We start from the raw sequence: 26,595 nt of genomic DNA on the forward strand, positions 1-26,595 counted from the left end.
CAGTGGTCTTTTTCAGACATGTGAGCGCAGTAGCCCCTGATGTCAACATCGTTGCAGACCGTGTGGTGGACATTATGGGCTCGTTGTTGTCGCCTGTTTTGCCGGCGACTCGCCCCTCACCGATGCGCCGCGTTCAATGGGCGCATAGCGTCTACGCCTCTCCCAGGCCATCTATGCAACTTTGTTTGGAAACTTGGTTGGACAGTGCTGCCTACTTGTGATCGGCTAGAGCGGTGGGGTGTTTTACGCTCCGGTACCTGTCCGAATTGCTCGCTTCTGGAATCTAATCGCCAAGCTACGGTCACCTGCGTGGTAGTGCGTGTTTGGCGCGCGGTTCATGGGGGATTCCATGGGCAGGGCGTTTCGAACTTTGTTTGTCGTGAGTCCTTCCACAGCGGCTGTTTTGCTCGCCTGTTAATTGTTGCGGGTCTTTTTTAGTTTATGGCGCAATCGATGCACAGCGGTCGCTGGTGGCTTTCGACACCGCGCTCTGTGGACAACACTTGCTCCTCTTTGAAGGGAGCTGATCAGTTTCTAGTCAGAGAGGCTCTTTTTCTTGGGATACGACTGAACCTCACAATTGACCGTCTCATTGACGGCTGTTCCGACATGGCAGCTAAAATCCACACCCTCACCATCCGTCTCGACCACCTTGCGGGCCCCCGGAAATGGACGTCTTCACCACCCCGCCGCGCATTCAGTTCCCTGGTCCAACTCCCGCACTCGAGAGTGCAGCCGCACGCGCGTGTGCTGGTGGTATTCTCAAAACCGCCATAGCTCATCCACAGCGCACCCAACCCTACATGAAACGCGATGGCTAGCACGGTAAGACAGTGGATCTGCAGGGGCTTCAAGGCAAAGCGGAGAGCCTTGGAGCGTACCCTGCAGGCCCATCCATACACACCCCACATTATCGCGCTCAAAGAAACATACATTGACACCAAACTCACCAGCTATGCCACCTACAACCAAAAGGTGGCGCCGGATCTCCGCCCGAGTACCGCCATCCGCGTACGCTGCAACCTCACAGCCAATCAGCTCGATCTTGACTACGTCGAAGTCCCGCACACTTTCGTTGCAGGTCCTTCTCAACAGCCAAACCTAATCCCCGCTCAACATCTTAAATGTGTATAGGCCCCCAAGTGACAACAGCACTAAGATAGCCACTAACTATCCTGCGCAAGGCCTGTCTAGCCAAGCGGAACGAAATGCTACTTATAGTGGGCGACTTTAAAGCACCACAGGCCCCGTGGGGCTGCCCCCACAAAGTCTGTGGTCGTAAATGAGCCAAGGTATGGGAAACAGCCCGGACACTGGGTCTCTGCTACTCCTCGACTCCGAACGACCCACCTGTTTCGGCAACACCGTCAAGCAAGATAGCTCTCCGGACCTCACTTTCGCTCGCAATATCCCATACGCGCGCTGGGAAAATCTCAGTATGAACATAGGTAGCGATCGCTATGTTCTGAGCACTACCTTTACTGCCACACACAGCAAGGCCCCCCGTCCCACTATCGCGTACACCAACTGGGACGCTTTCCGGTACGTGTGAGCCCAATTTCCGCAGAGCCCCATAAACGACCTCGACACATGGAGAGAGACATTGCTCCGCGACGCCGCCAACGCCACCTCCATGGCCACCAAGGAGGAGGATGGCCCCACCCCCGACGCCAAACTCTTGCACATGTGGGAGGCGCAGCGTAGCCTCCACGCTTGCTGCCTCCGATGCAAACACAACCGCCCTCTCAAGTTTCGCCTCGCTCGCCTCGTACGAGAGATCGAAGCCAACTCTGCAAACTCAGTCAAGAACAATGGCACCAGAGTTGCGACCACCTCAACGGGCAGTTGGGATGCAAGAACACGTGGTTTCTGCTGAAGCACTTGCTTGATGCGACACATACCAATTCTGCATTTCACAAGAATCTGAACAGCGTCATGCATGCGTTTCAAGGCACGAACGAGGAACTCCTCGTCACCTTGAAAGACAAATGCATCAACATCTCAACAGACAAACCCATCCCCTCGGAATACACGGGATCTCAGCACCCAAACATGGACAGAGAAATCATGGCGTCGGAAGCCCGCGCCGCCCTCAACCACATCAAGACTACCGCAGCCGCCGGCGACAACCGCATCACCAATAAGGTGCTACGCAACCTCGACGACCATTCAGTCGAAGCACTTGCGGACCTTTTGAACCACCACTGGCACGAAGGTCGCCTTCCAGACTCCTGGAAGCATGCCTTCTTCATACTCATCCTCATACTTCATCTTCATACTCATACCAGGCAAACGACTCGAGCTAGGCAACATGCGGCCCATCTCCTTCACGTCTTGCCTGGCGAAAGATTATGAAGCACATGATTCTTCACTGACTTCACGCCGACGTAGGTAAGGAGGACCTCCTCCACCCACCATGATTTGTTTCCGGGCTGGACTATCCACCCAGCACATCATGTAGCAGATACAACACGGCATACTCGACCCGGGTTCTATCAGGGCCACACGTGCCATTCTCAGCCTCGACGTCAGTAAGCCGTTCGACAACGTGTTGCAAGTATCTATACTGGCCAACCTCTCCCCGATGGTTGTAGGCATCCTCACCTACAACTATCTTGCCAACTTTCACCACAACCGTACTGCATAACTCGACATTGGAGGCCTCTCCACCGCCAAAATCACCAAGGGCACACGGGGGACACCAAAGGGAGCAGTGTTGTCCACGGTCCTTTTTGACATCACTATGCGAGGCCTCCCCCCACTTTTGGACACCATACCCTATATTAAAAACTCATTCTACGCCGACGATAGTACCCTTTTGCCCAACTGCGATACAGGATTCACTCAATAGGCAATCGACACCTTCCACGCTTTCCTGCAGGCAAATAGACTCGTTTGCTCTTCCACCCAATCTGAACTGTTAGTCATCCGGTATAGGCGGGTTCGCCGACCCATCCCCGACCTTCAAGAGCCGATCACACTCCACATCGACACCCACCTCATTCCTCCCGTGCAAACCATCAGCGTGTTAGGCATGCTGTTGCAGACCAACACGCAGTACTCTGAAGCCATTTAACGCCTCCGTACCACCGCACACCAGATCAACGGCCTAATCTGCCTCATCGCCACTCGCCGCAGAAGCTTGCGGGAGACCGACCTCTTCCCCCTCACACAAGCCTTCCCTCTTAGTGGGACTGTTTACTCATTTCCTTATTACCACCTGCGCCGCAAAGATAAAGAGGTGGTAAACAGTGCCATCCACTCGGCGTACGAGGCGGCAGTGTGACTGCCCCAGTTCGCCAGCACACAGCGTCTGCTCCAGCTCGGGGTATACAACACCCTCACAGAACTTATCGAAACACACAACACTGGCCAGATACACCGCCTTTCTCGCACCACACACTCGTTACAATCTCGACCGTTTTAACATCAACCCTGCAGGTGATATCCACCCCACTCTTCCCCTTACAACTGGAGTCTATAGTCGGCTGATCGTCAAACCCATGGCCAAGAACGCGTTGCCCGGCCGCCACGATATGCGTCGCCGAACTCGAAGGCCCAGGCTCTGGACGACACGTACTCCACCGACGAACACGCCATGTGCGTGGACGCGGCGAAATGTGTCTCCAAAACATACGTGGCCTGCGTAGCCACGCCAACCACGACCCTCATCAACGCTACCACAGTGCGCACACACTCCCCCACCGCTGCCGAAGAGTTCGCGAACGCGCTGGACGTCGCAGATCCCCGAACACGCACGATTCTCAGTGACTCTAAACGAGAAATTCAAAATCTCTCGACAAAAACAATTTGTCTACCTGCCGCACACATCCTCCGCGACTGCACTCTCGACCGTACTGTAAGCTTAGTGTTGGTACCCACGCACGCTAGGAACTCTGGGGACGAAGGGGTCGACCATTTCGCCCCAGGCCTAACCAACCGGGCAGCGGGCCCCTCGAGTCCGGATGCTGTCGTCGAGGCCCCCCATCCTATGCGGAAATCACCAACTTTTACAAGGAGGCAAGACGAGTGTGTCCGCCTCCCCATCCCGACCTCGATCGAGCGCAAGCCACCGTGCTTCGCAGAGTGCAGACCAGTTCGATTCTCAGTCATTCTCGACTATATCTCATCTCTGACGGGAATATGACCCTGTCATTCCTAATTGCGACTACGGACTGTTTGCCACTCAGGCACACATCCTCTGGTGATGCGAGGGTAACCCGCCCCCACAAACTTTGCTGCCAGTTCCCTCCTTGGAGGGTTGGATCCAACTTCCTGCAAGACTAGACAAGAAGGCACAACTTGCACTCATCTCCTGGGCTCAAGACGTCGCCCCCACCTGGGGGCCACACTCAGCCCACCTACCCTAACTCCCAACCCTCAAGTGGCAAATAGAGTTATCCCTTCTCCCTCTCGTGCGCACGTCTCTGTCATCACCTTTAGAGCTTTTCAGCGCCGTATATGACTCGGTTAATAGCGGCTATTTCAGCAATTCCACGTTTGAATGCACGGATGAAGTGCAGCGCACGTTAATGTCCACGTGTCTTTTTCAAAGCGAAAGCTTTACTACTCTTCTGCAGATTCTTTGCCGTGTGCGCGAGTTTGAACTTGAACCAAGGAAAGACAACGTGACAGCTATGACGTCACTCACCCGCCGCCACCACTGCCGCCGCTGCCAAAACCGAGCGCTCGGCTGTTTCTATATAGGCCGTCGGCGTTCTTTGTTTTCAATGGCGTTGGCGTTGACTACGTTCTAGACTCCAGAAAGGATTAAATCTGGGCCAGTTGGTACACAGGCGAAAAAAACTATCTAGAACAGACGGGGAGCAAGAGGAGGAATTACCATCGCAACGAGTGAGCTATCAATTGTTCGACCATTTTGATGAAAGGAAGCACGCATAACTGGCTCCGTGGGTCAGTGGAGGCTTCAATCGCGCTTTGAGATACGTGGCGGTGGTAAGAGATGTGGACTGCATAAATTAGTGCTGACAACATTGTGGCACGCACGCGGCACTGCAGCAATAGGTCGGGTCGTAGCGTTCATTGGGTGAGTAACCTTTCGCGACCAATCACTGCCACCTGCCAGGGCGGCAGGTTGGACGCGCTGCATATACCGCGTGCGGAAAGCATGCACTCAGACGCCAAGCCGTGTCTAATTGCTCGATACACCACAGCTTTCGCTCTCTAACCAGCTTCAGCACTAATTGAACCCCAGCTATTTTTTATTAGGGATACGCTTCCTTCGTATGAGTCGATAAAAGTGAAGCTCTAACAGTTATCAAAATCTAGCGAGCTCAGTGCATTATGCGGCATCTCTACAAGTGACAGATAGTTGAGAGAGAACTGACGCCAACCCATATTTTTAGCTTTAGCCAACGCTTCCGGACCAAATCGGTCCCTTCTTCAGGGGTGACTAAAGTGGGCCTGCAGCAGCGGTTTGCTGCCTTTGCTCTCCCTTTCTTAGCACGTGGCGCAGTCCACTAAAGTCAGGTGGGTCTTGTAAATAGCCACAGTGCGGGAGCAGGTGACAAAGCGTTCGGCCAACTGTGCTGTCAGGTGGACGAAGTCGAGGCGTAAAGAAAACATCTCCGGAGCAAGTCCATCTGGTTCTGTTCTTGAGTTAGTTGAGAGAAAACTGACGCCAACCAACAGAGCAGTACACACTTCCCGTCACCCCAGCGACAGCAAATTAAAGCGCGTAGGCGTCAGCCTGCGTCCGCCAATCTAAGCCCACGCTGCCGTTAGAAAGCGCTATTAGCTTGTCTACAGCTTGACTGGCTGAACGCCTAGAAGTGAACGCCGTGCGATACGACCAAAAGGCGCTTTCGGGTTGCGCACGATTGATGATTGTGTTTCAGCGGGCTTGACCATTTGTCTTGGCACGTATAACGCGCCCCGTAGGTTGAAAAGTTCAACGCAGCGAGCGGAGCATCACGTATATGTTGAACTTAGGTGGTTCGCGTGTGTTCTTTCTGTTGGTGGTGGTAGTGGTAGTAAACCTTTATTGGATGCACTGGGGCGGGTTTTAGAAGAGAGTGGAGGGTTTCACCGCTCGCTTGCTTGGGTGGCAGCCCTCATTCCGGGAAATCACTGGCGGTAGCCGCTGTCCGCGCTCTCTGGACCACAGCCTTCTGGGACCCCAGGTCCAAGCAGCTGGACAAGGTCGCCTCCCAGTCCTTCCTTGTTAGCTGATTTACTCTCTTTATTTGCAAATTTTTCTGGCGGGCCAATACCATATGATATTCGTCTGCCCACTTCTCACAAAATTTACAGTACCCCTGAAAAAGTTCGGTCATATGTTTTAGAATCGCAGGGCTTACAAAAGACTCCGTTAGCAGCCTTCTGAGGTGTTGTTCCTCAGTTCTATCCAGGCCCTTCGCTGGCTGTGGGAACCTCTGACTACTGAGGCGCAAATATGCTGTGATGTCGGCATACGTCGTAAGCGGATTCAGTACAGGAGTCCCGACAAGGTCTGGGAATTCAGTGGAACTCCCGGGGAGAGACGCTCGGGCGGCTGTGTGAGGAGCCTCGTTTCCTTCTATTCCCTGGTGTCCTGGCACCCATGCCAATTGTTTTATTCTCTGCATTGAGCTGTCTTGCGCGTTTGCTAAAATTTTTTCTGTCAAATGGCGCTATTCCCATTATATAATTTCGACAGGCGTGTTGAGAATCAGAAATAATGCGCGTGGCATGGGAGTGAGTGGCTGCCAGCACTATCGCTACTCCCTCGGCTAGCGTAACTTTACCAGTTTTCACCAAGTGTCCATCCACCTGCTTTTCCTCGTGTATCAACGCGATGGTGCAGATGCCCCCTTGCGTAAGGCTCGCCGCGTCTAGATAATACGTGCCATTTTTCTGCTATTATACTTATCTGCAGCTCTAGCTCGGGCTTCTCTCATAACTGGATTGTGCTCGGGATGCATTTTGGCCAACAGAAAAAACGTGCATCCCGAGTTCTGTTGGCCAGAAAATTCTGAGTGCACTTAAGTCTGCTTATGCGGAGGAATAGCATGTGTTTTGAGGAAAGGAAACATTTTTGAGTAAAGGAATACTTATAGTAGCTCTGTACATCTCGGTGGACACCTCAAACCCACCTTACGCTTTTTTGTGACCCATGACTCAGCATTTTGCGTGATCATGACTCGGCGCTTTTCATGACCCATCGTTGTCCATGACTTATGATCCTGACTTTGATAACCACGACTCAATTCCTTCCACATACAATGACTCCGGTCATGACCACATTATGACAACGGAATATCGACTCAATTACAATGACTCACATGGCCATGACAATCATATGACACAATATACCAATTGTAATACACATTCAATCATGGCTACTATATACTATCTAATGACGTCATAATGTGCGACCCATTTTGGTTTCACAATTTGCATCCACTTTTTGTGGACACATTAGCTGCCGACGAAGCCCCAGTAACGCTTTCGCATTAAAAACCGGCGGCGGCTGATAATGCTGATATAGATCTTATTTACTCACAAAAATAGGGGGACCAGCCAGAGGTCGGGTTGCGCTGCAGTAAAGGCGGTCGGTGGGAATCTCTTAGGTCTCTGCGGCCTTCAATGCGTTGGAAATTATGTGGAGCTGTTTGGCCAGATCAGTGGTGTCCAGGAGGGACTCCCACGCTTCCTCAGTAGTTAAATAGTCAGCGTTCTTTTGTGCACATTCGTCCACAACATGTGACGGAATATCACCAGTTGTGAGCAGTGTTCGCACGCAGGTGCAGTAAGATTGGTGAAAAGTCTGTGCTAGCCATGGGTTCAGGAAGGTTCCTGTTTGTATTTGGCGCCAATTGACGGCGTCTCCCGCTTTTCTGGAGGGTATGGACAACGCTCGAGCCGGTAATGTTGGAGGATGCCCGTGTACGCCACAATCAGCGTATGAGTGCATTGGAGAGTGGGCACTGAGAGCATAGGCACGAGGAGGCGGGTTACCACCCCGGCAACGGCGGCTTCTTCGAACCCGACCGCGGCAGCTGCGTTTTTATGGATGAGAAGCGCTAAGACGCCTGTATACTGTGCGATGTCAGTGCACTTTAAAGATCCCCAGGTTGTCGAAATTATTCCGGAACCCTCCAGTACGGCACCTCTTTCTTCCTTTCTTCTTTCACACCCTCCTTTATCCCTTCCCTTACGGCACGGTTCAGGTGTCCAACGATATATGAGACAGATACTGCGCCATTTCCTTCCCCCAAGACCAATTATTATTATTATTAATATTATTATTATTATTATTATTATTATTATTATTATTATTATTATTATTATTATTATTATTATTATTATTATTATTATTATTAACGGCGGCTTCATTTTCATGGAAGGGAAGCGGATAACAGATCAGTGCGTTGCGCGATGTCAGTGTACGTTACCATGGTCGAAACTAACACGGGGCCCTACAATCCGGAGCCTTTTCTCTCTTGCTCCTTTCACATTCTACATTAATCCCTTTTCTCAGATCGAAACTGATGTGCGCACCGAGAATCTAGATGATTACTGCGTCTATTCATTCGTAGGGACCAGTTTTATTATTATACGATAGCGAAGCGAGCACGTTGAGGAGATTTCCCGGCAATGTGCCGCTGTCACACTCGGTTAGGGGTTTGGGGATTCAGGGGCTGAGAATGTGGGCCCCTATTGATCGCACTAGTACCCTAAAGACTATCGAATGTGCGAGAGGCCAAACACAGAGTTCCTATTGGAAACTTGCGCCAGCCATCGGTAAGAAGTCGAACAATGAACAAACACAAGCAAGAGTGTCTATGAAAACGGGTCTCACTATGAGTGTCTTATAGCATTGGTGTCTGTTGGGAGCGACTATGATACCGCGTTGTCACATGCAATTAGTGACTAAGTTCCCCCCCCCCCTCCGCATAGAGGTGATTTCTTTCTGTGACTTCGACCACAAAGCAAAGACACATCGGAATTAATGCTATCGTGAAGCAACGCAGCGACCGTATGCGCCCGATTTCATCCAACCAACTTCAGCTGGTCGGTCAGCGCAGAATCTGCGGCGCAATACAGTAATATGAAGCCGCCGCATGACAACGCACATTATTCCTAATTATTCCACGTGCCCGCCAATGCAGCCGCTGCCAGATCGGTACTGCAGCGCTAGGCTCGATACGAACTGACCCGCTGCTCACTTGCAAACATTATTCTCGGCACATATTTCATGCATGACAAGCAAGAAACATCGTGGAGCAAAGCGAGTCAGGCGCGCACCACTCGCCTGAGCAACGTCCGCAGCATCAGAAGGTGACAGCGTAGACATTGCAGCGCGGAGATCATACCCACTTACGAACAGACTTCTAAACGAAGAGCTCCGCCAACGCCACTTGGATCAGAAACGGCCGAGCGTTTCCTTCTTATCACGCGTCTCATGTCGCACAAATGCGCTGCGTCTCCGGCGGCGAGTACAGACTGCTCATGGCAACCGCGTATGGAGCGAGAGCCCAACTTGCAGGTGGTGTCAGTGCACGGTAAGATCCTCAGGTGGTCGAAATTATTCCGGAGTCCTCCTCTACGGCACCCCTTTTTTCCTTTCATCTTTCACTCCCTTCTTTATCTCTTCCTTTATGGCGCGGTTTTGGTGTCCGCCGATATATGAGACAGATAGTGCGCCATTTCCCTTCTCCAGAAAACAATTACATATATGCTGGGTGTCCCAGCTAACTTGGACCAAAACTTCAAAAAAAAAAAACTGCGTTCTTCAGAACTGAAATCGCGTTGGTGGCGTTAAGGTTTATCTCAAGTTTTTTTTTTTTTAAGTTGCAGTACCATTTTCTTGATCGCCTCTAATTGAATAATTCGTCGAGATAAATGAATTTTTGAAATATAGCTTACAACGTTCAGGAGCCAGAATGAAATTTGTGAAGCTCCATGAATATTGTCCGACCCACACATTTCCAATGGGACAGATTTAGCGTGGCCGTTTAAATTCAGGAAAAACGCAAGCACCGGAGTTTTAAACATAACACGTGACAGCGCGCTCCGCACACCCGAACGCGCCACTGTTACAGCGCCCTCACTCGCCGCGGAGGCTGAGTGGTTACGGCGCTCGACTACTGATCCGGAGTTCCCGGGTTCGAACCCGACCGCGGCGGCTGCGTTTTTATGGAGGAAAAACGTTAAGGCGCCCGTGTGCTGTGCGATGTCAGTGCACGTTAAAGATCCCCAGGTGGTCGAAATTATTCCGGAGCCCTCCACTACGCACTTCCTCCTTCCTTTCATCTTTCACTCCCTCCTTTATTCCTTCCCTCACGGCGCGGTTCAAATGTCCAACGATGTATGAGATAGATACTGCGCCATTTCCTTTCCCCGGAAACCAATTATTATTATTATTATTCGAAACCGAGCGCGGCGGCTGCGTTTTTATGGAGGAAAAACGCTAAGGCGCCCGTGTGCTGTACGATGTCAGTGCACGTTAAAGATCCCCAGGTAGTCAAAATTATTCCGGAGCCCCCCCCCCCCCCCCCTACGGCACCTCCTTCTTCCTTTCTTCTTTCACTGCCTCCCTTATCCTTTCCCTTACGGCGCGGTTCAGGTGTCCAACGATAAATGAGACAGATACTGCGTGATTTCCTTTCCCCCAAAACCAATTATTTTTCCAGCGCCCTCATTCGTGCATGGTAAAAAACATCGCTCGCTTCGCGCCTTTCGTGGTGCACACGACAGAGCTAAGCGTTGTGGTTGGTTCCACCATAAGCGCCAGTGGGTTCGGGAAGCAGATAAAAGAAAGCCGGCTCCCGTTTCTGCGGCAATCATTGCGCTCTCACGCTAGCAGAATGCATCATTTGTCGCCAGCCGCAGCTGGTAACATCAGAGCCGACCAAAGTTCGAAGCCCTTTCTGGCAAGCGAAGAGAAGGCGCGGAGCTGGAATTGTTTTTCGCAAATAAAGGATGAGAGCGCTGTAATCGCGGCGCATTCGGGCGCATGAAGTGCGCTGTCACGTGGTATTTTTTAAACTCCGCGGGCTTTCATTTTTCCCGAAAAAAAGCGTCCACGCTAAGCCAATCGCGTTGGAAGTGCCTGCATTGAGCAATGTTTGTGGAGCTTCTCAACTTTCCTATTGACACCTGAACATTTGAAGCAATATTTAAAAAATAATTATTTATCTCCAATGATTATCATAGTAGGACGATAAGAAAATGGCACTGTTACTTAAGATAAACCTCAACAACAGCCACGCGATTTCAGTTCTGAAGAACCCTAAGGTTCTTTTTTTTCAAATCTTGGTTCAAGATAGCTGGAACACACTGTAGATATGATGACCACAGCGGGCGGTTATCACGCATCGCTATCAGAAATTGACCGGGCCGCTTGCTGCATACTGACACGCGAAACAATAACGTTGACCATTGCTCTCAGGATAAGCTTCTCGTAGGTCGGAGTAAGGAGGCAGAGTCATCCACGCTTGGTTTATTGCGAGATGCCGGACAAGAACGCAGTCTCTTTCTGGCAGACGATAAAAAATTTGGAGGACGCTTACGCTTCGGCTTTAAGAGCGGAACGCGACGGCGTTTTGCACCACTGCCAGGGAGACCACGGAACGCCATTGTCCATTCTGCGCCACGCCTTGTCCGTTAGACAAATCGCTCTGCTACGTACGGTGAAACGGACGTGCGGAGCGGCATACCACGTACAACTCCTGCCAGGCGCCTTGCCGAAACGCGTGGTTCTCAAGTTGCAGTCGTAGTTCGTCGGCACATCGTTCTTTGAGCGATGTCAGTGCACGTTAAAGATCCCCAGGTGGTCGAAATTATTCCGCAGCCCTCCACTACGGCACCTCTTCTTCCTTTCTTCTTTCACTCCCTCCTTTATCCCTTCCCTTACGGCGTGGTTCAGGTGTCCAACGATATATGAGACAGATACCGCGCCATTTCCCTTCCCTCCAAAAACCAATTATATTATAAACATCGTTCTCAACAAACCCGATGCCACGACCGCCAGCATAGCTTCCGCGCCGAACGAAAGGGCAGCAAGCCACAAGCTACGCGTTGAACACGCTTCGCATGTGCGCGGCGTTGTTCGCTGCTCACCGCGTGATTCCTGCGTGCCCGCACGGCCCCACTGCTCCCGAACGAGAGATATCTCAAACGCGTCACTCCCTTCTCTTAAAATCAATTTTCATTTCAGTTTCCTTTCCTATCGGCGCGGCTCGGGTGTACACAGAGATATGTGAGACAGGCCTCACTTCCTTTCCTTAAAACCGATTTTTATTTCATTTTCTTTCCGTTGCGGCGCGGTGTGACAAGGCTTCCCTTCATGTGACAAGGCTTCCCTTCATTTCCTTGCGCTGCCGTCGCGCGCTATCTGTTGGGGCAGTGGTGTGCATTGCGAGGAGGAGGAGGAGGGATTTTTCGCTCACGGCCGACGCCAACGACGCCGGCTTTTCTGCGACACGAGCTCCTAAACGCTGTCGCATTAAAATGCTCGTTGATGCTCCTTTCATCGCAGCACGCTGAACAAACGTGCGGACATCGTAATGGCAAGTCACTACTGCGTTCACTTGTGCCGGCCGATTTAACGCACTTGTACAATGTACGAGCTTTAATGCGTGAAGCATTGCAGGGCCAATGGCGATAGTACTAAGTGGATTTTATTAAAATAATAATAAAAAGGAAGGGAGAGACACTTTCTAGCCACGGCATCTGCCATCATTACTGAAGCATCTGAGCTGGGTCATAACAATAATAACAATTGTTTTGGTGGGAAAGGAAATGGCGCAGTATCTGTCTCATATATCGCTGGACACCTGATCCGCGCCGGAAGGGAAGGGATAAGGGAGGGAGTCAAAGAAGAAAGGAAGAAAGAGGTGCCGTAGTGGAGGGCGCCGGAATAGTTACGGCCAGCTGCGGACCTTTACCATGCACTGACTTCGCACAGCACACGGGCGCCTTAGCGTTTTTCCTCCATAAAAACGCAGCCGCCGCGGTCGGGTTCGAACCCGGGAACTCCGGATCAGTAGTCGAGCGCCCTAACCACTGAGCCACCGCGGCGGGTGCGTCGAGAGGGAAGAATTAAGAATGGGGACGATGGCGAGGAGGCAAGGAAGAGGAGTACGAGGAGGAAAGGTAAGCATCAAGCGGTGCCGCGGCGGCCGCGTGGAGGCCACGAAAGGGAGCGCGTGGTGTGCGTGGCGGCGTTGGCCTCGACGCTGGCGCATTTTTTTACTTTTTTGAATATCTAGTGCCAATCAGTTAGTTTTTTTGAAGAAAATTACTTATAAAGCAGCAGAAATAACCACCACGCCGCCGGTGGGATTCGAACCCACGACCTCCGAATATCGCGTTCGGTGCTCTAACCAACTGAGAGCTACGGCGACGGCTGTCCAATCTGCTGCTTTCGTGGGTATTTATGTTTTGCGTGTAAGCGAACCTTGAGAGTTTTCACCAGCGCCACCCTCGTCCATAGCGGTGGACGTAGCACGTCCTGTAATACCGCGTGTGACGTAAGACGTCATCTAACGGAGAGGGCGGAAACTGTGCGAGAGCCCTCTTATGCTACCTATGGCATCAAGACTGCCAGAACCGAGACCCCCGTTAAGCTATTAGCAGAAGAGGCAAATGAAGTGAGGGGCTCGTTTGACAAACATATTTAGGAAGCCAACAGTCACCGAAATCAAGGTGCATAGGGGAATGTTTCTCTGCGCGCGCGCGCGCGCGTGTGTGTGTGTGTGTGTGTGTGTGTGTGTGTGTGTGTGTGTGTGTGTGTGTGTGTGTGTGTGTGTGTGTGTGTGTGTGTGTGTGTGTGTGTGTGTGTGTGTGTGTGTGTGTGTGTGTGTGTGTGTGTGTGTGTGTGTGTGTGTGTGTGTGTGTGTGTGTGTGTGTGTGTGTGTGTGTGTGTGTGTGTGTGTGTGTGTGTGTGTGTGTGTGTGTGTGTGTGTGTGTGTGTGTGTGTGTGTGTGTGTGTGTGTGTGTGTGTGTGTGTGTGTGTGTGTGTGTGTGTGTGTGTGTGTGTGTGTGTGTGTGTGTGTGTGTGTGTGTGTGTGTGTGTGTGTGTGTGTGTGTGTGTGTGTGTGTGTGTGTGTGTGTGTGTGTGTGTGTGTGTGTGTGTGTGTGTGTGTGTGTGTGTGTGTGTGTGTGTGTGTGTGTGTGTGTGTGTGTGTGTGTGTGTGTGTGTGTGTGTGTGTGTGTGTGTGTGTGTGTGTGTGTGTGTGTGTGTGTGTGTGTGTGTGTGTGTGTGTGTGTGTGTGTGTGTGTGTGTGTGTGTGTGTGTGTGTGTGTGTGTGTGTGTGTGTGTGTGTGTGTGTGTGTGTGTGTGTGTGTGTGTGTGTTCATCAAGACTCGTTATGCCCAACTTGTTCTATGGACAGTTGATACCCCATAAGCTGCTGCCACAGTTTTTTTTTTGTTGCGTAACATAGAATGGAATGCTCATCGAAAAGTAGACTCATGAGTTAACACATATTAGATATTCTACACTGTGAACTAGCCGTCATTTAAATGCGGCAATGATTCTTGTTCGTAATCGTTTAATACCATGTTGTCACAACCTAAACCGAAATGGCTAGAGGAAGTGTTCAGTCACCCATTCATCGCGCAAATATTTATTGCAGACAAATGTCCCCACAGCGGACAGGAAATAAAGAGAAATGACGCCCCCGAAGATACATCTACACGGCACACCCATGTTTTCAACAAGTCACACAGTGCCGCCGGCCACTCGTAACCCGAGCACCCATAATCACAAAATGTATTGAATGGAGCACCAAGACGCAAAAGGATGGCGGCGTTGTTTTTGTCGCCGCAGAAAACAGTCCAACGACCGTGCAGCCAAACTCGTGTCACGTCGCACACACGGCAGTACTCGAGCACAGTGCCCGCACGAATCGCGATCAAAATGGTAATGGATACGTAGCAGAAATAACGTCGTGTGGTCGCGATCACTGCAACTATCGCAACGAATGCGACTAGCTGCGCAACGCCACGATCACTTCAGCATTCGGAAAGCACGGCGTCCGTCGTGAGCTTTCGAAAGTGCACATTTCGCTGCCTTGACCTAAAAGCACTCGCTCCGATCGCAATCACGTTCACTACGCGGTCACTTGTCACTGCTATGCAGCTCATGGACGCACAAGAAATTCACCGTGAGCAGCTGCCACTCGCCGCTGTCCGTGATGATCCTCGCAGGAATTAGGAACGCTTGCAACAACCACAAACTGCTCCATATAAGCACTTCGTGACACCTCCAACGCGTAGGGCTTGCGTCGGTTTGAAGAGGCGCTCTGTCAACTCCATCAGCGTAGATGATTACAGAATTCAACTAGTGGAACTGTCGCTCGCCACTGCTGCACGCGGCGAAGTTTGCTGTCGCTCTGAACACTCGTATCAATAGGTGGCCAATATAATATGCTTTGCGACAAAACCGCCACTGCCCAGGCCTTGCTCCCCAGTTCAGACGACGGACGGCCATCTTGCCCTGGCAGAAGCGAGACGTCAGTGACATCACGAAAAAAGCAGCCAAAAGCTCCAATCCGGTCGCCGGCCGGACCCGCTCGCCCGCCTGAAAGTTGAAGTTGACCAACTTTCCATCCGTTTGCCGGACGAGGCGCACCCGCCTGGCTCGCTTCGCGAGCGGCGCCCGGCGTTATCTTGACCAGGTGAAAATAACGGAAAGCCAAGCCAAATCGTTATTCCGACCTGGTCGTAATAACGAAAGCGTTATTTTCACCCATGGATTATAGATTGGCTTGGCGTCATTTGTGATTTGTGGATCGCGGTCGTGCGGGCGCGGGCGTTTTGCATCGCTTGCTTGTTTGGTCGGCCTCTGGATGCGCTGGACGTGTGGTGTGGCACATTCGTTGTGAAAGGACGCTTGTGTGGTTTGTGGGCTCGCACTTGTGTAGTGCCTGTGCCTTCGAAGGCACTCCGGAAAAATGAAAGTCTTTTCGAAGTTTTCTCAGGAAAATCTTGTCGTAATTGACCGTATGAAAATACGCTTTCATTTCGCGCAATTTATGAGTTGTTCGAGTGGCCATATGTACGCTCATCCGCTCCGAACTTTCGTCTTAATTTGCGCAGAGTAAAAGTTAGTAATGTGAATTCTTTACAACGTGTGGCAATGGTCAGAAATACGATCAGGCACGGTGGTTCCGCAGTCCCCGAGGCATCCGTCAGTCGAAGCGAGCAGCGGTGTCATACGTACAGGGTCGTCCACCCTGAACACGCGAGTGCGTGGCTGCACTCTCTGAAAGGCCACTGCGTCCGACACGGCCATTCATCGCAGTCGAGTGGCGCAGAAGTTGGACCTGGGCGTGGCGCTTCGCGTCATCTGCCACTTCGCTTCGATGCGCGGCCGTGTCGGACGCAGTGGCCCTCCACAGAGCGCAACCAAGCGCTCGCGTTACGACAAGAGAAGAAGGCTGCTAGTGGCACGCCGACAGGACCAGATGGTATTCCAATTATGTTAATTAAGAAGTTAGGACTAAAATCCAAGCAAACATTAATAGAGTTAGTGAACAAAATGATAGTGGATGAATGGCGATCAAGCAGAATGAACTTGATATATAGAGGAAAAGGGGACAAAGCTGACATAAGCAAATACCGTCCCATAACAGTGAAGTGTGTGGTTTATAAAGTGGTGATGCAGATTATAAAGGACAGACTGCAGGCTTGGATGGAGAACGATGGGGTGCTAGGGGAGCTACACAATGGGTTCCGGAAACAGAAGAGGTTGGAGCTAGGACAATGTTTTCATTGACACATTATATAGAGATTGCTGAAAAGGAACACAGGCCCCTATGGCTAGCATTTCTGGATATCAGGTGAGCCTACGGCAACGTTATTCAAGATGATTTGTGGGAAACAATGGGCACATCCTATGGCGATCAAGTAGAATGAACACGATATATAAGGGAAAGGGGTACAAAGCTAACATAAGCAAATACCGTCCTTCAGAAACGCAGTGCGTCGAGTCTCGGTTAGCCTGGGCAGCTGTCTGTGGAAGGTATTTAGCAATGAAGAGAGAGCATGCCTGGAGCGTGCGAAGATGCGGTACGCGCGCGCTTCTTCCCTGTTATCGCGGTGGCCGCATTAAAAATCCCATAGAATCATCGCTGTATTGGAATCTAGAAATTCTGTATTTTAAGATGCAGGCGACAAGAATAAAGCGGATGGCAGAAACAAAATTGTCGGAGCGAACCCACGCAAGCTCATTTCGTACAGTGCTGTTTGTGCAGTCTGCCGCGGCATAGTTTTGTTTTTGTGCTGTCGTTCGCGCTAGTGTCGCAGCGTCGATGTAACAAACAACAGACGCACAAAAAATCACATGGTCTGTAAGTGTGCTGGCATTGGCCTGGGTGCTTCCAGAAGTCGCCGAACGCAGCGGCGAACAAGTGCCTATATAGAGTACGTGTATAGTATCGCTTTTTCTGGCCAGCGTCGCCATTACGCGCGCATTGAACGAATTCCGGGACGGTATAAACGACCATCGTGAGATGACTTTCGCGACGTACGACAAGGGAATTATGCAACAATTGCATTATGTAACAGATATAGGCGATCGAGTTTCAGTGGTAGGGGCTTATGTGGCAGCTGGACTACCTGGCTCATATGAAAGAAAAAAACTTACCGGGAAAAACGCAGCGACCGCGAACGTAGCAGCGGGTTCTACTAGATGTTTGTTTTGCAAAGGGAAAAATTAATCCTGCCTCTTTTCATTGCGAGGGCTAAAAGCGCCAGATGCGGAATTCCATCTCATATCGATATCACCGTTTCGCTGGGCCGCATGCAAGCACTATGATCAGTACGTTTAGTGGTAAAACCTTTTATGCGCGATCCTTCCTCAAACACACGCTCACACAGTGAATTCTCGTTGTTTTGTGCTCGCTTTTATAGCTCAATGTTTCGGTCAATCTATTGCAAGTGAATTACGAGCGCCAAGAGTGAGCGCGTGTGTGCGGCGGTGGTTTTGTAGCCGTGCTCCCTTTGAGCAGTCTTATATATATAATGGTCGCTATAATAAAATTTTGAGATTTTCGACAAGTCTTTTGAAGATGAAGTCAATATATCCAACGATCATTAAGTTTAGGGACAAACTGTGCGCACACCATGGGTGGGAAATATATATATGGCCACGTACCAACGGTCAGGCATTCGACGCCTCGATACTTCAAACTATTAAGTGACCAAAAATTTGTTCAAACTATGCTGATTAGAAACAAAGGGTAAGGGGACCGAAAAATAGTTCTTTACGCTGAGTTCGGAATAAAGAGAGCCCGACCAGAGGGTTTGGTACGGGTCTTTTCATTCTTATGCGACCGCTCATCAGCAATGTCTGCGGCGCCTCATAGCTTCCACTCGATAGGCCCCGCATACGCTGAGATAAACTGGTCCCATGTCGTGGCAGAAACAGGAGCGCAGCTGGAGAAACTGCACTTCGAAAGCACCGTGTGACAGGTGTAGTAGACGAGTATGCAGCACGCTGCATTTCCATGCTTCATCGATCAGGACAGGTAAGCTGTACTGCCGTTGCGTATGCTTATATTACCGGCAGCTTGGTTGCACTGAAATATGCGATTTTGACGGGAGCGAAGTGCCAGTTTGTAAATACCGCCGGTTTGAATTAAGCGATTTTCCTGTCTACAGTACACACCTTACATACCCCTCTGGCAATGGCCCTCAGCAGTCGAGGAAAGAAAACATTAATCTGACATTTACAGGTGATGCGAATTAACTCAGCCACCTAGCTCAGACTACTGTTCTGCATGAGGAAATATAGGTCAACAGTAAGAGAAGATTATAAATCAAATTTAGCGAATATTTAGGGCCTCTTATTAGCAAACCCTGATATTACCCAGTTTGTGCACCCGAAACATAAATCACGAAAGCCAGGGTAAACGCAATTCCTGCTCAAAAAGTGCTTTCAAGAGAAATGTAATTTTCCAGTGCAACAGTCTCAAGCTACCGTATAGAAACTGGCATATGTCTTGAACCTGAAGGCAATGGATAAACTGGCCATGTGATGGTTTCCATGTCATGTTGCATGACATGAATTACCGAGGAAGACATCATTTTCTTTATGCCTTTACAGTGCAGTTTCGGGTAATGCGAATTTAAAAAACTGCCAGCAAGAGCCCAGTGCTACAGAATCCGCCTCGTTTGCAGCGAGTTGCAATCCCAGTAGTACTGCTAGGGCTGTTATCTTGCCTTTGTAAAATACCTACAAAGAACCTTCAATTCAAAGGGCCTCAATTACAATGTTCACTGGGCTTCAGCACCCATTTAGCAGTTGTCTTAAAGCAGTAGGTTGGCGAATTTTTTTTTTCATTAGCTTTGTGGAGAATTTTCTGTTGCAATGGCGTAAACAGGAAGGCAATATGCGGTTCTGCAGCAACACTTCAGACTGTGATGCGACACACGGCAAGCACTTACCTCAAAAATGAGTAGGTTACTCAGAGGAAACAATGTGGTGTCTGGGTATGGTCTTAAAAAAAACTGCTTTGTAACACGGTTTTTCTATACAGCCAACGAAGTTGTTACTCATTTATTCACACGCTTCATCAATTACTGACAAGGAGCGTTGGTAGGAATACTTTATTTGGCAAGGAAGTCCTGGCCGACGTGGGCCTAATGCGACTCTGCCTGTAGGCCAAGGTGCAGACTTGTGGGCACAATCTTGAGCCAGTAGCCTGGAACGGGGAATAGGTGCCTTGGACCAGAGAATGCCGTGCCATGCAAGGTCGGCTGCTGCAGTCCCTCTACTAATGTCAGTCATACACAGGGTTGGATGCCATGAAAAGAGAAAAAAGTATGCAAGCTCAAAACAATAAAATGCAATTAATAAACAACTAAGAGAAACCCAGAAACAAATACACAAAAAATGGAATGCATATGAGGGAAAAAAGATAAGGACATCTCCCAACAGGCTACAGCAGCAGCCCACGCACTCCTGTAGTGGCTTTGCGTATGGGCATTAGAAATATCCTTAAAAAAAGGATAAAAGGAACATTGTTCAAGATGTGCCAGAGAAAGCACACACAAAAAGAAGTGTGTACAAGGCAGAGACCAAAAATGAATAAAAATAGTCAAGACAAACAACGAAAGGGTTTCTGAAAGGCTTCTGACGCTGGTACACAGGCGGTCACAAGCTCCATATGCTAAACCCAAAACCTTAAAGGGGCGGAGACATCAAATTTTTGGTTGGAGTGTTCTTAGTTTCAAACATTGCATACTCCCACCCGGTGCGTGATACGTGCTCCGCAATTCAAATATGCACATTAAATATTATCGCAATATTTATACTGAGCAATTTCGGTTTCTGAGTGTTGGGGTGCATTATGACGTCACTCCCGAGTTAGAGCAGCAACCCTGGTCATGTGGGCTCCAAAAGTAGTGACACAGGGACCGCTGCATCGTCTGCTCTCGTACACATGCTGTGCATATCAGGGCCTTTCGAAATTCCGGCCAGTACTGCGATATGCTTTATTTTCGAGAAGTTCAAATTATAAAACGGATATTTGAAATTACAATACAAACATGTTTCCACAAAATGCAGTAATGAAAAGAAACATTTCATTCCTCTTCATAATTTATCGCTCCTAAAGCTTATTGAGCATCTCAATGTATGAGGGAAAATCATGTAGAATGGTACAATTAGTCTGAGCCATAACTGTGTTCAGGAAAAAACATGACAGCTTGACTTTGTAAGCTGCCGAACGACAATCTTTCGGCTTTTCATTTCCCAGCCTTTTGGCGAAGATCATAGCACCGAAGGACGGCCTTGTGGTAGAGCATCCGCCTCACATTCGGGAGGTGCTGTGTTCGATTCCCAGTGTCGCCGGGTACCCACCGGTTTTAAGAATTCCCCGCCATGGTGCTCAGCTCATTCAGGGTGAGATGCTTGGGAGAAGGGTCTTCGACCAAACCGTTGCCTTCACGGATCAGAGATAAGTTCCGCCGTCAAGCAACCCTAAATCCACCTCGTGCGGTAGAATCCCATCTTTTTTTTTTAACCCGTCATGAACACCTGCCGATGCGTGTGAGCCAGCCACAACGGTAGCAAGCAAATACCGCTGCACTTTGCTCGAAGGCGGTTTGTGAGCGGACAGAGCTATGGCACATCTCTCTTGAGGCTAGAGAAGTGAACGTAAGTTTTGTAACTGGCACAAGGCCAGAGTTTTGGACTGCGGGTTTTAACCACATGGAGACGTTTTTGTGCCCGCATTTGACGGTAATTTTGAGGCGCACGCTACCCTTCCCACACAGTGCACCTCTGGAGAGCCGAGCACTAGGCCGGGGGACCGCCTGTTCCTATTGGATTAATTGGCTGGTGGGCCAAAGGCTGCGGGAATCGTACCCACGACCTCCCGTAGCCGAGGCGTGCACTTAAGCACGAGGCCACAGCTGCGGTGGAGATACTCTTGTCACAGTTCAGACACTGAAAAGGCACATGACGTGATGTGGCATTGTTGAGAACCATTAATGACACAAAAAATCTATGAACAGCAGCAGCTTAAGATACAACAAAAGTGAGAGCATTAACAAGACGACCTCTTCCACACTCCCTTGTGACACCTCCAGCTGTGGAATGCTGCCCCAGATGCAGCATTCTTGACGGGACATGGCCCGCTTAACTCTTGAGTATGGGTTTCACCACACTGGTGTCCCTGGCCGTAACGGACCCACAGCAGCTGCCACATTTCAACTAGGAATCTGCGCAGGAATTTCAGCAGCTGTTTCCCTTCTCACTAGATGAAAAGTGCCTGGGTGATCCGGAGTCTTACATTTGGATGCTTGTTAAAATTATGCTCTCAAGTTTTTGCTTTCTTTTAATGGCTTATAAGAGTGGTGGCCATATGTGCTGACATTACATGTGCTTTCACAAAAGAGACAAACAACTCTACTCTGAGAAAATTCTGGAAGAGTTCTAAACGGAACACTCTGCATGCTTTCAGAGGCTCCATACACTCCTCATTGTATTGCAAAAGAATATTTCAGGCTTTCAAGAAGGAACCCTTGAACAAGAGGGCTGAGAAAGAATGGTTTGCTCATTACTGAGAAGCACTGCCTTTTACTGCCTTTCTAATGAAGGCACACTCTGACATCCCTTTCGATAGCAGCAATGCCACAGGACAAGCACCAAGCGATTTCCACAAAAAGTAAGCTTTTTACGACCTCGTCATCACAGCTCGAACCGCAGAGAAACTAGCCTCTATTTGTTTCTCCAATAGCCTACAAGATTGACGAGGCCTGAGAGTAAGATTTACAGATCGATTTTGATGACCCACTGGGGTGGCGTGGCACCTCGCATCAGTATACTGAAAGTGCATGAATTCTGCACATTACAATGACTAGGGCTTATTCCACAGAAAATACTTTTGAACTTAGCTGTGTCTATTCATATTGTCACGTAGTGTTGACGGCAGTCGAAGCAGCGATGAAGACGGACAAAAGGTCTTCTAAAAGAAAACTGTTTATTGGGCTGTCTTGCACCCAAAATTGACTGAATCACTCGGCGGCAGCGAAGCGACAAGCGTGCTCGGCGGTCGTCGAACAGAATGCCCGCCGCTGTCGGACGTGCTCTGTTTAAAGCTGATAGCGAACTTTCGAGATAAAGCGTGCAAAGTTACTAGAACATTCCGGAAAAACGTACAATCAGCTCTGCCTGCCCGCGATCAATCGAGATAAATCTAGTACCGTCTTGAGTCTCAAACAAAGCGATAAAGTGGTGTGGCAGCAGATTTGAAAAACGAACAAATACTGCAAATATTCGCGACATTACTCCCCTCTCAAAGAAACCTCGACCTGATGCATTAAAACAAATAATGCAACTAGTAAGCGAAAAAAACGCATCTTGCGAAAATAGAGCATAGAAATGCAGCGGCCTTTAGAGCGCATAATACGGCTTCCGACGGACTACATGAACAACTTCTGGTCGTACGCGGCGTCGCTGGGATGCAGTCATTGCGTCACGGATGACTTCATAATCCAGTTCAACTAGCCGACGAAGAACCTTGTCCGGGCCCAAATATCGGCGCAAACGATTTTCACTCAATCCGCGGCGACGAATGGGCGTCCACACCCAGACTTGGTCTCCTGGCTTGCATTCCGCGTTGCGTCTTCGTAGGTTGTAGCGTCTGGCGTCGAACCGCTGCTGATCTTTGATCCGTAATCGGGCAAGCCTTCAAGCATCTTTTGCGCGCTGAAGGCATGCGGCAACGTCGACGTTCTCTTCTTCTGTAACGTTGGGCAGCACGGCGTCTAGCGTGGTCGTGGCCTACCTGCCATGGACGAGCCTAAAAGGCGTCATCTGGGTGGTATCCTGCACGGCGGTGTTGTAGGCGAAGACGACGTAAGGCAGGATGACATCCCAGGTTTTGTGTTCGGCATCGAGATACATGGCGAGCATATCGGCAATGGTTTTGTTCAGGCGCTCGGTCAGTCCGTTGGTCTGAGGATGGTATGCAGTTGTCCTCCGGTGGATGGTTTGGTTGTAACGCAGGATGGCTTGCGTTAGCTCCAGTTCCGCCGTGAATGCTGTTCCTCTGTCCGTGATGAGCACATCGGGGGCGCCGTGTCGAAGAAGAATGCACTCCACGAAAAATTTGGCGACCTCTACTGTTCCGTTCGGTAGGGCTTTCGCCTCGGCGTACCGGGTCCGGTAATCAGTCGCTATGATTATCCACTTATTTCCAGATGTTGACGTTAGAAAAGGGCGAAGCAAGTCCATGCCGATCTTATTAAACGGCCTTGAGGGAGGTTCAATGGGGTTCAGAAATCCTGCTGGTCGTGTGGAAGGGGCTTTTCGTCGCTGACAATCTCGGCAGGTTTTCACATAGTGTGCGACATCGGCAGACTGTCGGGGCCAGTAATAGTTGTATTGAATGCGGCGGAGGGTGCGAGTAAACATGAGATGTCCAGCTGTCGGCTCGTCGTGTGAAGCCTGTAGAACATCTTCGCGGAGACGAGCAGGTACAACAAGAAGGTAGGCTGTTTTGCTCGCTGTAAAGTTCTTCACAAGGACCTCATTCTGCACACCGATGGAAGAGAGTCCTCGCTTGAATGAAGCGGGGGGGGCGAAGAAACCTTGCCTTCCAGGTACTCGATGAGGCTTTTTAGATCGGGGTTCGAGCGTTGCTGCTGAGCAAAGAGCTGGGGCTGATGGGTCCCAGGAAGGCGTCCACATCGTCTTCCGGCAGCGGTGTATCTACAGGAGCTCGTGAGAGGCAATCGGCGTCAGAGTGCTTGCGTCCGGACTTGTAAATGACGGTGACCTCAAACTCCTGGATACGCAGACTCCATCGAGCGAGTCGGCCAGAGGAGTCCTTCAAATTGGCAAGTCAGCACAGCGCGTGGTGGTCGCTGACCACCTTGAACGGTCGTCCGTAGAGGTAGGGGCGGAATTTCGACGTGGCCCAGATGATAGCAAGGCACTCCTTCTCAGTTGTCGAATAGTTAGCCTCGGCCTTGGAAAGGGAACGGCTAGCGTATGCGTTGACTTTCTCCACCCTGTCGCGTTCTTGAACGAGGACGGCGCCAAGGCCCACGCTGCTTGCGCCGGTATGAACTTCAGTATCGGCGTTTTCATCGAAATGCGCAAAGATCGGTGGGGACTGTAAATGACGCTGAAGATCCTGGAAGGCTTCTGCTTGCGGCGCTTTCTATTTAAACGGCACGGCTGCCTTCGTCAGTTGGTCAGGGGCTCAGCGATGCGCGAAACGTTTTTCACAAATCGTCGGTAATATGCGCACAGTCCGAGAAATCTTCGCACTGATTTCTTATCGGCCGGCGGCGGAAAGTGTTCAATAGCAGCTGTTTTCTGCGGGTGTGGGCGTACTACCTCCTTGCTAACGATGTGGCCTAGCTTGAAAGAGCAGATCTTCGTAGGTAAAGTGGCATTTCTCTGCTTTCAAGGTTAGACCAGACGAATTGATTGCGCCTAGTACTGTTCGAAGTCTTTTTAGGTGCTATTCAAAGTTCGAGGCGAAGACAACGACGTCATCTAAATATACCAGACAAATTTGCCGCTTCAGGCCTGCCAGCACTGTATCCATTACTCGCTGAAACGTCACTGGTGCGGAACAGAGACCAAATGGCATCACCTTGAACTCAAACAGCCCATCCAGAGTGATGAATGCTGTCTTCTCGCGATCTCTTTCAACGACCTCATTTTGCCAGTAGCCGCTCTTGAGGTCCATCGATGACAAATATTTGGCGTTGCAGAGGCGGTCCAGTGGGTCGTCGATGCGGGGGAGGGGGTAGACGTACTTCTTTATTATGTTGTTCAAGAGGCGGTAATCAACGCAGAATCGAAGTGCACCGTCTTTCTTTCTCACTATAACAACCGGTGCTGCCCATGGGCTGTTTGAAGGCTGGATGACGCTGTCACGAAGCATTTCTTCGACTTGGTCCCGGATGGGTTGTCGTTCTCGTGGTGACACACGGTAGGGGCTTTGACAGACAGGTCGGACGTGATGGTCCGTTATAGTGCGATGCTTGGCAATTGGAGTTTGTCGCACCTTCGGCGATGTCGAAAACACTCACTGTAGCTTTGAAGCAGATTCCGGATCTGGTCTTGTCTGTTCCGGGGCTGGGCTGGGTTGATGTCGAAACTGGGCGAGTTCTCTTTGTCAGGCGGATCTTCTTCGGAGGTGTCGGAGAGGGCGAACGAGTCTCGTACGTCGGATATTTCGTCGAAGAAAGCAATCGCCGTTCCTCCGTTAATGTGCCGGTATTCTTCGCTGAAGTTAGTCAGCGGTACTTCGACCTGGTCATTGCGGACATGTGCGACACCTCGTGCGATGCTGATTCCTCGGTCTAGAAGCAACTGCATGTTCCCCTCGATGATGGCTTCAGCGTTAATAGCGTTCGTGGCGCCTACGGTCATGACAACGCTTGATCGGGGTGGGACGCTCACTTCTTCCTCCAGGACAATCAGGGCAACGTGATCTCCCCGAGTTTTCATCGAAGCGATGGCTTCGTCCGTCGAAAGCGTGATCAGCTTGGATCGCAGGTTGATGATCGCCTGATGCTCATTAAGGAAATCCATACCCATGATCACTTCGCGGGCGCACTGCTTTAGCACAACGAAGGTTGCAGGATGGGTATGTCCCTTGATAGTCACTCACGCTGTGCATCGTCCTGATGGCGTAAAGAGGTGGGCCCCTGCGGTGTGAATTTGTGGGCCGTCCCAAGCCGTTGTTACTTTTCTTAGCTGTGCAGCGAATGTTGCATTCATGACCGAGTAATCGGCTCCTTTGTCGACTAGAGCGGTAACTTTCAGGCCGTCGATAGTTACTTCTAAGTCGGATGTCCTGGCTCTTGCATTGCATGTCGCTCTCGGCGTCGGGTCACGTCTTCGTCGCGTATGCGAGTCGCGGGTGGGGCGCGTGGTCGAAGCTTTTCTGGGTGGCATGATCGTTTTCAAGGCAGTTTGCGTCGTGGTCGGGGTTGTCATTTTGCGGGGCGTCGGTGCAGCGAGAGTAGGTTCTTCATGCGGTGTTGCGGGTGCAGGGTCTTCATGGGGCCTGGTCGGTGGAGTATCTTCGGCGTTTCGCTCGTGAGCAACCTCACCTCCAGAGGTTGCTGCCTTAATTTCCCTACGGGGGCTGGGAGACCTTCCTCGTA

General features: G+C 50.4%; 1 protein-coding gene across 1 annotated transcript in view; it reads right to left on the reverse strand.

The window, feature by feature from the left end:
* Positions 1–2,169: 2,169 nt before the first annotated feature.
* Positions 2,170–26,595, reverse strand: part of LOC144134030 (uncharacterized) — a 46,551-nt gene continuing 22,125 nt past the window's right edge. Inside the window, exon 2 of the mRNA XM_077667038.1 lies at positions 2,170–2,338. Within this exon, the coding sequence (XP_077523164.1) occupies positions 2,170–2,338 (169 nt within the window). The remainder of the gene's footprint in view (positions 2,339–26,595) is intronic.

This window comes from Amblyomma americanum, chromosome 5, assembly GCF_052857255.1.
Source record: "Amblyomma americanum isolate KBUSLIRL-KWMA chromosome 5, ASM5285725v1, whole genome shotgun sequence".
Lineage (NCBI taxonomy): Eukaryota > Metazoa > Arthropoda > Arachnida > Ixodida > Ixodidae > Amblyomma > Amblyomma americanum.